This window comes from Glycine soja, chromosome 11, assembly GCF_004193775.1.
Source record: "Glycine soja cultivar W05 chromosome 11, ASM419377v2, whole genome shotgun sequence".
NCBI classification, from domain to species: domain Eukaryota; kingdom Viridiplantae; phylum Streptophyta; class Magnoliopsida; order Fabales; family Fabaceae; genus Glycine; species Glycine soja.
Genome location: NC_041012.1, coordinates 45,433,951 through 45,445,098, shown reverse-complemented (window position 1 = coordinate 45,445,098; position 11,148 = coordinate 45,433,951). Strand labels below are relative to the sequence as shown.

At 32.3% G+C, this 11,148-nt stretch overlaps 1 protein-coding gene across 4 annotated transcripts; it reads left to right on the top strand.

The window, feature by feature from the left end:
- Positions 1–5,048: 5,048 nt before the first annotated feature.
- LOC114375200 (protein SPA1-RELATED 3-like) lies at positions 5,049–11,148 on the top strand. Of its 4 annotated transcripts, none has more exons than XM_028332967.1 (8): positions 5,049–5,417; positions 5,800–6,867; positions 7,029–7,186; positions 8,028–8,973; positions 9,044–9,190; positions 9,323–9,634; positions 10,392–10,451; positions 10,531–11,148. In XM_028332967.1, exons 2-8 carry the CDS (start codon positions 5,962–5,964, stop codon positions 10,717–10,719), a joined length of 2,718 nt encoding a protein of 905 aa, XP_028188768.1. In that variant the 5' UTR covers positions 5,049–5,417; positions 5,800–5,961; the 3' UTR covers positions 10,720–11,148. The 4 variants fall into 4 exon arrangements, with proteins under 4 accessions (XP_028188768.1, XP_028188771.1, XP_028188769.1 ...); XM_028332968.1 differs by having other exon boundaries at positions 5,058–5,417; positions 5,758–6,867; XM_028332969.1 differs by lacking the exon at positions 5,049–5,417 and adding an exon at positions 5,522–5,641.

Below are 11,148 nucleotides of genomic sequence, written 5' to 3'. Positions count from 1 at the left end.
GTCTTAAGTTATGTTCATGATCTAATTTTTATGTAGTCCAAAACACTATTAAATTTGAAGGAAATGCAATAAAACAAAACAAAAGTGTTATGCATAATTCACATATACCATACTGTAACATGCTAAATTTGACACAACTTTTTCTTAAAAACAAAGTTAAACTAGATATAATGAGTAGAAATATTATTAAGACTCCAAAATACGATCAAATCATGTATAAATTGCATTTATCATAAAAATTATTAAAATAAAACTCCAATTATAATAAAAAAAACAGCACTAAAATACTTGTAAAATCTAAATCTTTTTTTAGCCACTAAAAAAAAACTAGCCAGCATCTAGGCGGAAATGGTCCAATCCAGGAGGTAGATCATCCAAGAGAGACAAATAATTGATGTCGTGTGGGACTGTTAGCATTTACAGAGTGAATATAGGAACTTGTGGTTGCACATATCCGTGGGGTACAGATTAATTTATTTCGGTGACCCAAAAAAGATAGTTATTAATAAAAATAAATAAATGTCGTATTATTGTGGTGACAAAAGTTTTTATCAAGTAGCTTTTATAAATAGGTAGTGTTATGGAAAGGAATTATTTTACATTGTTATAAGATGAAGGTTGATCAAAAAGAATTATTTTACATTGAAATATAATAATTACTACAATCATTCTTTTTTAAATCAGACGGGGTACATATTAAAAAAATCCTCAATTTGTAAAAACATGAGTATACGTTAATTAAATTCGTACGAAAATTCATGAACAATGAAATAAGTTCAAACTGATAATGCAAAGTTCTGCATGTCAAATCAATGTTGAAATTCAGAGACACTATACGGCTCGAGACTCGAGATTCTCACGTGTATAGATGGTGGAAAATGTTGGGAGCATTTCCCCAAACACGTGTTTATGGTCTTGTTGTGACCCACCACACAAGAAATTAATCAATAACGTACAACAAGTTTATCCACGTACGGCCAGACATGAACCATTTAATTTGAAGAAAATCACCATTAATTTTCTTTCGTTCACCAAACTGTCTCCCTTTGATTTCTTCTCTGTGGACCTCTGGTGTCAATCAACGTGTTTCTTTCCTAACATCTATGGCAGCAATGAACGTCAAATAAGTTATGCTGATCACACGATACTTTATTGGAAAATTTTGGTATAAACCAGCATTGGAAAATATTGGGGTCTTGCATTGCAGATATATATGTACTAATTAAAACACCGATTGTTATATCTATATAAGTTTAGTCTTATATTATCAATAGATATATAAATGTATATGGCTTTCTTTATTGATTTAATTAGTATTAAATTATAATTATACATGCATGTCACACTGTATAAAAATTTAACATAAAAGAAGGTAATCAAATTATAACACTTACACTATTATAAGTTATACAAAATGGATGGGTTGACGAACAGTAACTACACTTTTTGTGTGTCATATACTATACAAATTGAATACCAAAAAGAAAATAATTTAATGAGTCTTATTTAAATTTATTATTATATTAATTTTAATATACGTATCAATGAACTATAAGATAATTTTAGATCAATCTAAAATTTTGAGATATGATCTATATGCGGTAGAACTTTTAATATATTGATAAACTTAGAATTAAAATCATTTAATAAAAAGTTATTAAATAATATAAAAGTAAATGAAACTTATGCATTTCAATCTATAATCTGTAAGCAAAAAGTTTCAATTTATAAATTTAAACTATAAATAGTTTAAGGAAATACAATGGTTGAGTGGTCAAGTTAGGTTGGGTACAGTAATCTTTTTTAAGAGTACCCTTGAAAGGGTTAATATCAAATTTTGTTGAGAACAATTACATAGTTTATGATGATCAAACTAAAATTTAATAACATAATCCATCAAATTTGGAATTATTCTGCAGGTTGAACCCACCCCGATCCTCACAAAAGGAATGGATAAGTTTTGCTCTTGTGAAACCACAAATCTTGCCGGGTTTGTGTTCATTGTTCTCCAAACAAGGTAGATATGTAAAAAAATCAAGAACAGGAGCCAAATATACACTAGGAAAACAATAAAGATTTCAGTAAAAAAAAAAAAGAAACAATAAAGATCTATATAGTTTAGTTTTTCTTTTCTTCTCTCCCTCCTTCCGTAAAAGAGTGTAAAAAATGTCAGGTAGAAATTAATATATATATATATATATATATATTTGTTTATCTCATAATACAAGCGTGATAGAATTAAAACTGATTGAATTTTGAAATACATGTACAAAATGAAAAATAACAAAAGTACCAATATAATAAGACATCCAAAAGCAGGCTATTGGCTTCTTGGATGAAAATTATTTATTTTTCTTGTTAAATTTATCGTTTCTTATTTGTTGGTACCTTTTTCTTCTGTTTAATTACAATATTTGATCAAAAGTGGGGACCAATCCGGAAAATAATTATTCGAAGAGTCAAATTCAAAGGTCAATGAATGTTCAAAAAAATAAAAACACATTAAAAAAAAGTCCTGTCAATGTTTCACATTCACTAAATCACTATAGTTTCCGAGTGGCCAATATTTTTTTGAGAATAACAAATCATATTTATCTTAACCATCGAAATTAAAATTTTAAAAACTTCCAAGATAATCATAATCTAAATTTTTGTGCCTAAATTTTTTTAAATTTATGTTTTTAGTTTCTAATTTAATTTTTGATGATGATAGTTTTAAGCTTTTTCTTTCATTATCACTTTTAGTCTATATTAACAAATAAATATATTAACACGTAACACATAATATAATGACAGTGATGATAATATTAATAACTTAGTGATTTGTCATATGAGTATAACAGGATAATCATGTATAATTTTTGTTGGATAATTTATGTTTTTAATTTCTCATATATTTAGAATAATCGATGACATCAAATTAATTAATTAGAAATTAAAAATAATTTTAAAAAAATATATATGACTATTTCTTTAGATTTTTATTGATTTTTTTTGACTCGACAAGTCACTCAAATTCTATTATTGTTTTTGATTTCCAACCTTCACGTTTTTATGGTTCATTTTTGTTTTTAATTTATGAATTTTTATAAATTGCATATTTTTTAAGGAAAATTCTATATCTTAAACTCTTTTGTTGTGAACTTTTTTTTTATAATGATTTTTAACTATTATATATCTTATTTTCTTTTATAGAATGAGTTTCTGGATTTGTATAAAACAAAATAATCTTTCTTAGTTCTATTGTCCCAACAAAATTTGGGAATAACATGTTAAAGGTTAGGAAACTTGTAGACCAACACTGAATAAATCATTAAAGACATTGTGAAGTTATATATTTTATTTATCAAGCCAGTATAGTATAATTTGTTGAATAAGGTATGAGAAGTATTGTAAACATATGAATATTTATTTATGATTTTTATGGATTAAAATCTTAATCTATTTTATTTTATTTTATTCGTAATTAGCATATTTAGAGAGTTAAGATCGATTCATTGTTTATTATTTGGCCCACCTACAACAAATTTAGAGGTGATTCTTTTTAATACAAACATCAAAATAAGCACTACTATATTATATACTGTTTAAATTTTCATGTTTAGTTTCTTAGTTTCATCTTTGAAATCTTAAAATTTGTCAGAGATTTTAAGTTGTTTGACTTGTTTCCTTCTGTATGTATCACGATTAACGAGAATACTAAACATTTTTTTGGTTACAGAACACTAAATATCTAAATTAATTGATACATATTTGTTTTAACTTAAATAATAATTTATAATTTGAGTTATATATATAACTATATCAAATATTTGGAGAGAAAAAATAGTTCTAATAGCCTCCATAAATACACAGGATCTCATACGAATAATAATGCATCATGGTCTTTTCAGCCAGTGACCCAATTGGTTAACAGTGACACAGTAAGCAATTAACTAATGATTACTATTGATCCTGAAATTAAGAAATACTTGTCTCCTGCCTGCATTGAAATCGCAAAAGTGATAATATGAATGTTGAAACTATTCAACTATTTTTTATTATTATCATCAATGTTACTTTCACCAAATAAGACCACACTTTGCCTAACTCTAAACTAATTGTTTATTAGCTTGTCCTGTCGTCGCTTATAACCAAGGGGATTTGATCTTTCCACTTCGGGATAGGGCATGTGTTCCGGAAACAGATACCACATATTTTATTTAGAGCACATACTTCTTCTTCCCCATTTTAGGGAAATGATTTTTTTGTCATTTTATAATTCCAATTATTGTATTATTTTTTTTATGAAATTACATGTTAATTTTTTAAAAACTAAAATACTAATGACATTTCTTAATTTATGTGTCTAAATCTTAAACATTCTTCTAAAAAAATAAATCTTAAACATAAAACAAAATAGAAACGGAGTATAAAATAGAAAATGCTACTATCTTCATTTTTATTTACTTAATTTATCAGAATTAAGAGAAAATTAATTATTTTACTTGATATTCATGAATTTATATATTTTTCCAAAGTCACCATCGTAATTAATGCTCTTTTATTTTTTCTAAATGTTTTATAGTACAACCTTTATTTTTTTAAATTAGGAGTATTGAACTCTAAAAATAATTAATGTAAGATATTATAAATTGAGTCTTCTAAAAAAAAAATTAGTTACGTTTTACACAATCATTCGAATGTATGATAATTTTATTTATCTTTAAAATAATTTAATTTTAACCGACACATCAAACTCAAGTAACAAACACGGCTTATAGTTGAGTTATATGAATAAGAACGAAATTTATTACTCTTTTTGGGAGTATAAATTAAATGTGTTTAGATACTTGTTAACAGAATCGTAATAAAATATAAAATACTAATATGTGTTCGTTACTTTTTGAAAATTTCAAACATGGCCCACGAGTTACAAAAGTTTAATAATCTCTCTCTCCTTCAACCCTCTGAGGCCATGGTAGTGCCACGTATAACATAGCGGGAAGATAACGAAGATGAAGAGGAAATGAAATGCCCCTTCCTCAAGGCTTATAAACTATTAAGAGTAACAAAATTGATACCCAATGTGGAAACAAAAGGAGAGGCTAATACTAGAGTATGCAAAATACGGCAGAGATTACTTTGTTTAATTCTCAAACGACTTTTTTTAATTCCAATATTAGTTTTATATTACTGTAATTGTTTGTGTGGGGGAGGTTTTATTTGTTCTGTACTTTTGTTTTAACTTTTTATTATTATTACTGTGTTATTTTTTCTTCTTCTGATTTTCCTATAATAAGAGAAATGTTGGGAATTTATGAGGCTGTGGAGCTTCAATGTGCTTGTGTTGTGTGTGCAACTAGAAAGTTTTTGTTGTGTGGCTCTGTTGTGAGGTTGGCCTAGCAGAAACAGGAGATCCTCCTATGGTGACACTGGTACACCTCTATCTCTCTCTCTATCTATCTATCTCTTCTTCTTTCACTATTTGTCTCTCTGTCTCAATTACAAGTGTCTCTCTATCTGTCTGCTCATTTATTAACTCTGATGGGTGGGTGGTGGGAAAATTCTGATCAATTTGGATAACGTTTGGTACTTTTTTGGAGGGTCTATGTTTGTTTTCCCTACTGTTGGAGTCGAGGAACCTTTAGCCTTTGTAGAAGTACTGTTTATTTTTTGTTGGCTTGGTTTGGTTTGGTTTGCTGAATTTTAACATATCCCTTTTAAAAAGTTTGTCTTTTTTTTTATTTATTCTTTTTTTTATTATTTTGTATAAAGGGATAGATTGCATTCTGAAGAGTTTGTGAATTCATGGTGCAGACTTGACAGAGGAAGTTGTGATCGTGTTCAGTGTGAAAAAAAGGTTGAAAGGTTGATCTTGATTGATATTGGAGTCTTTGTGATGAAATGAGTTTGAGTTATAATGGTGATGGTGGAGGTGCTAGAGTGTGAGGCAAGTTGGAGGAGGGCCATAGTTTATGGATGTGTTGTTGTACTTGGCCTACATGCAACTCTAGCTGGATGAAGATGGAGCCTTCTGGGTCTGCTTTTCAGAATTCTGGCAGTTCTAGGGCCTTGAACAGTTCTGGAGTCTCAGATAGGAACCAAAGGGTTCATTGTCCTCAAAGGAACCCCTTCTTGGGTGAGGCATCCCAGGATTCGGGGTTCAGAAAGGAAAGGGATAGGTTTCTGTTGGCTCAAGGTGGTCAGCCTAAGAACTTGGGCGGTGGTTTTTCGGGGTTGTGTGAGGACGAGGTGGAGGTTGACCCCTTTTTCTGTGCTGTAGAATGGGGTGATATTAGCTTGAGGCAATGGTTGGATAAACCTGAACGATCGGTGGGTGCCTTCGAATGCTTGCACATATTTAGGCAAATAGTAGAGATTGTCAGTGTAGCGCATTCTCAAGGAGTTGTAGTTCACAATGTGAGGCCTTCCTGCTTTGTCATGTCCTCTTTCAACCATATCTCATTTATTGAATCAGCATCTTGTTCAGATACTGGATCGGATTCTTTGGGAGAAGGATTAAACAACCAAGGCGGTGAGGTTAAAACTCCAACATCTCTCTGTCCCCATGATATGCCTCAGCAGAGTATGGGAAGTGAAGATTTTATGCCTGTCAAGACTTTAACCACCCCTGCTCAGTCAGATTCTAGTTGCATGTTGTCGAGTGCCGTGTATGCGGCTCGTGCATCATTGATAGAAGAAACAGAAGAAAATAAAATGAAAGATAGGAGAAAGGATGACGAAGTAGAAGGAAAGAAGCAATCATTTCCAATGAAACAGATACTACTAATGGAGATGAGTTGGTACACTAGTCCTGAAGAGGGTGCTGGTGAATCTAGTTCTTGTGCTTCAGACGTTTATCGATTGGGGGTTCTCCTTTTTGAGGTTTGTAACAGAAATTGTTCAATTCTTAAGTTCTTATAATAGGGTTTACTTCGATATACTCTATCTTATATTTTGTTTGTTACAATGGAAGTAAGATATAGTGTTGAAAGACCCTATTTACATTTTGATGTACTCTAATTTAATTACCTTACATGTTACAGCTATTTTGTCCGCTCAGCTCAAGAGAAGAAAAGAGTAGAACCATGTCTAGCCTTAGACACAGAGTTCTTCCTCCACAGTTACTTCTAAAGTGGCCTAAAGAAGCTTCTTTTTGTTTATGGTTACTGCATCCTGACCCTAGTGGTCGTCCAACACTCGGGTAATTATCTTCATCACATGGTTTTTAGTTTTTGCATACATATCCAAATTGTTTATGACATATCCCATTTACCTGCCATTTGAATGCCTTTTTCTTTTCCTTTTTGTTTTCTATTTCTTCAATTCATGAGATATTAAAAGGTTCTGATTCTTCTAATTGGCAATTTATTTCAAATTAGATCCTTAGAAGCTGATTTTACGTTGAATTTTCTGAGATTATTTAAGCTTCAAGATGTCTGATTTACTTATCTCTTAGATACAAAGCTCACTATGAAGTGTCTATTTGAGAAACTAATTAGATAGGTTCGTAAATAATATAAGATAAACTTGAACATAATCATGTGATAACTTTTGCACTAATTTTGCGGTGTTGGCTTGTATCTGTTTTGTAAAGAAGTTTTCTATATGATATTTATGTTTTTGCTGAAGGTGGAAGATAGGCAGTAAATCATTTGCCAAAACAAATATGACAATATTGGATAAAATTTGCTGACTTGTTGAAATATGTTTAAGAATTTCTATGCTAAATAAAAGTTTTTAATACTTCTCTCTTTAAGCATTCATGGAAACTTGAGGCTTCGATTGGTTTTTGTGTCATAGGAAGAGTCAGCAAATTCTTGCACCGTATGCTAAATGGATACATTTAGTGTTTGCAAAATCTATACTGTTTTTTCCTTGTTCTCTGTTTATGAGTTATGTTTCTTAGTTTTTTTCATCCGAGCAGATTCCATAGAGTTATACAATATAGTAGCTAAGAATCAAACGCCTGATCAATCAAACCATTTTTAATTCTGTCATAAACATTACACATTTTTTAAACCATTTGTTTACTTTCCTAGCAGGGAGTTGTTGCAGAGCGACTTCCTTAATGAACAGAGAGATGATATGGAAGAACGTGAAGCAGCGATAGAGCTGAGACAAAGGATAGATGATCAGGAGTTGCTGTTAGAATTCCTTTTATTACTTCAACAGAGAAAACAGGAAGTTGCTGAGAAGTTGCAACATACTGTCTCTTTTCTGTGTTCAGATATTGAAGAAGTGACCAAGCAGCACGTTAGATTTAAAGAGATTACTGGTGCTGAACTGGGGAGTGATGAGCATTCAGCATCAAGTTTCCCATCCATGACAGTTGTTGATAGTGAGGGTTCTGCTTTTCTAGGGACTAGAAAACGAGTCAGACTAGGGATGGATGTTAAAAACATTGAGGAATGTGTCGATGATGTAGGGGATGATCAGAAAAGTAACGGAAGTTTTCTTTCAAAAAGTTCACGGCTAATGAAGAACTTTAAGAAACTTGAGTCAGCATACTTTTTAACACGATGTAGACCAGCCTATTCCTCTGGGAAACTGGCGGTTAGACATCCACCTGTAACAAGTGATGGTAGAGGGTCTGTTGTCATGACTGAAAGAAGTTGCATCAATGACTTGAAATCTAAAGAGCAGTGCAGGGAGGGTGCGAGTGCTTGGATAAATCCTTTTCTTGAGGGTTTGTGCAAGTATTTATCATTCAGTAAGCTAAAGGTTAAGGCTGACCTAAAGCAAGGAGATCTTTTGCATTCTTCCAACCTAGTATGCTCACTCAGCTTTGATCGTGATGGAGAGTTTTTCGCTACTGCCGGTGTGAATAAGAAAATTAAAGTGTTTGAATGTGATTCAATAATAAATGAGGATCGTGATATCCACTATCCAGTTGTGGAGATGGCTAGCAGGTCAAAGTTAAGCAGTATATGTTGGAATACATATATCAAAAGTCAAATTGCTTCAAGCAACTTTGAAGGTGTTGTACAGGTAAGTCAATTGCCATCAATAAATTGTTTATGGTATGCATAACAATATTGTAACTTCTCTTCTTATTCAGTTATGGGATGTAACAAGAAGTCAAGTAATCTCTGAAATGAGGGAGCACGAGCGGCGGGTGTGGTCAATTGATTTCTCATCAGCAGACCCAACAATGTTAGCAAGTGGGAGCGATGACGGTTCTGTCAAGCTATGGAGTATCAATCAGGCAATTCCATTTTTGCACTTGGTGGAATGTCAGCTTTGAAACTAAACGTACTGCAGTCATCTGTTGCATGTTTTATGTATATTATGCTGGATGTATAATGAGTTGTTTCTCTCACCTGGGATGTTTCTGCAGGGAGTTAGTGTTGGTACCATCAAAACCAAGGCAAATGTTTGCTGCGTTCAGTTCCCTCTGGATTCTGCTCGTTTTCTTGCTTTTGGCTCAGCAGATCACCGAATATATTACTATGATCTACGCAACCTAAAAATGCCGCTTTGTACTTTAGTTGGACATAACAAGACTGTGAGCTACATCAAGTTTGTAGACACTGTGAACCTTGTCTCTGCTTCCACAGATAACACTTTGAAGCTTTGGGATTTGTCTACATGTGCATCTCGAGTTATAGACTCACCGATTCAATCATTCACGGGTCATGCGAATGTTAAGGTATATCTGCTGACGAAAGTAACTTGTGTCTTCACTGCCATATGAGTTTTTAGTTATATTTTCCCAAGGATTTGTTTTATTATGGTCAGTTATATGTTGAGGATAAATAAGTAGGCAATTTTTATCAACCAACCCCCCGCCACCAAAAAAACAAAGCCAGTTCACTTGAAGATTATTTCCTATTCGAAGATAACTTATAGCCAAAGATATAACTGTTGTCATATTTTAGGCAATGAGCTTGATACTAATTTTGTGTGTGTGTGCAAGAGTCTCCCGCCCCCAAATTAATGTTTCTATCAGCGAATGAAGTTTATAGTGACAGCAGCGTGATAATTATTAGACTGCCTGATTCCTAATCTTGTTTGTGGGTAAAAATAAAATGTGACAGTGCATAAGTTATTAAGGGTGATACTAATTAGAATCATTGGCTCCTTTGCAATTTTACTCTAAAACAATGCCTGTTCAGCGTTCATGATCTAGTGGCATTCACTGTTTTCTTTTCTGTTAATAGCTACTGAGATATTTGGACTTCTGCATCAATCCTTGTGCATGCCTCATGGTGTAGCATATCTTGTTCTCTATGTTTGAGATCCATATATTCTGTTCAAAATCAATTATGGACCTGTGTGACTGTGCATGAAAATTATATTAAAAATTAGGCTCAATTATTATTGATTTCCATACATTTTTATGTAAGCCATTTTTCAATTTTGAGGTATCATATAATATCCTGCTGATGCATCTTCCTTTCTTGCAGAACTTTGTGGGGTTATCAGTATCTGATGGTTACATTGCCACTGGTTCAGAGACAAATGAGGTATTTCACGTCTTTTTCTCAGTTTTCTTTTCCTATTGATTTTACATTACTACTGAAGGTAACCTTCTGTGTGAATTAGGTGTTCATATACCACAAAGCCTTCTCCATGCCAGCATTGTCATTCAAGTTTCAGAACACAGACCCTCTTTCCGGTAATGAAGTGGACGACGCTGCGCAGTTTGTGTCCTCGGTTTGCTGGCGCGGCCAGTCGTCCACCTTGCTCGCTGCAAATTCCACAGGGAATGTCAAAATTCTGGAGATGGTTTAATAAGTTGTTGGCCTCTACACATCAATCTACTACAAAAATGATAGAGTTTGCTGAGCATGAGGTGACAGAGCCTATGCTTAAGATTATAGCTTCTGTTGCCACTGAATGCTATACAAAGGGGTATATAGATTCCTTGATTATTATTTGTAAGTTGTAACATAACAAATTTTTGCATTAGTAGTTCATAGCGGAAGCAGTTAAAGAAAAGAGAGATTGATCGCGTGGAAAACCAAAAAAGCTCATGTAGATAGTGTCACATTGAAGAAAAAGTGAACGTCACAACAATCAATATCAGATTTTTACGGTTATGATCCATATTCAATTTGATAGTTACATTCACCCAGTGGAAGCTACTCATTTTGTGTAGAATTCGATAATATTTACAGATAAAAAATCTATTGCATTTTCTAAAATATTTCTTGTTTTTAA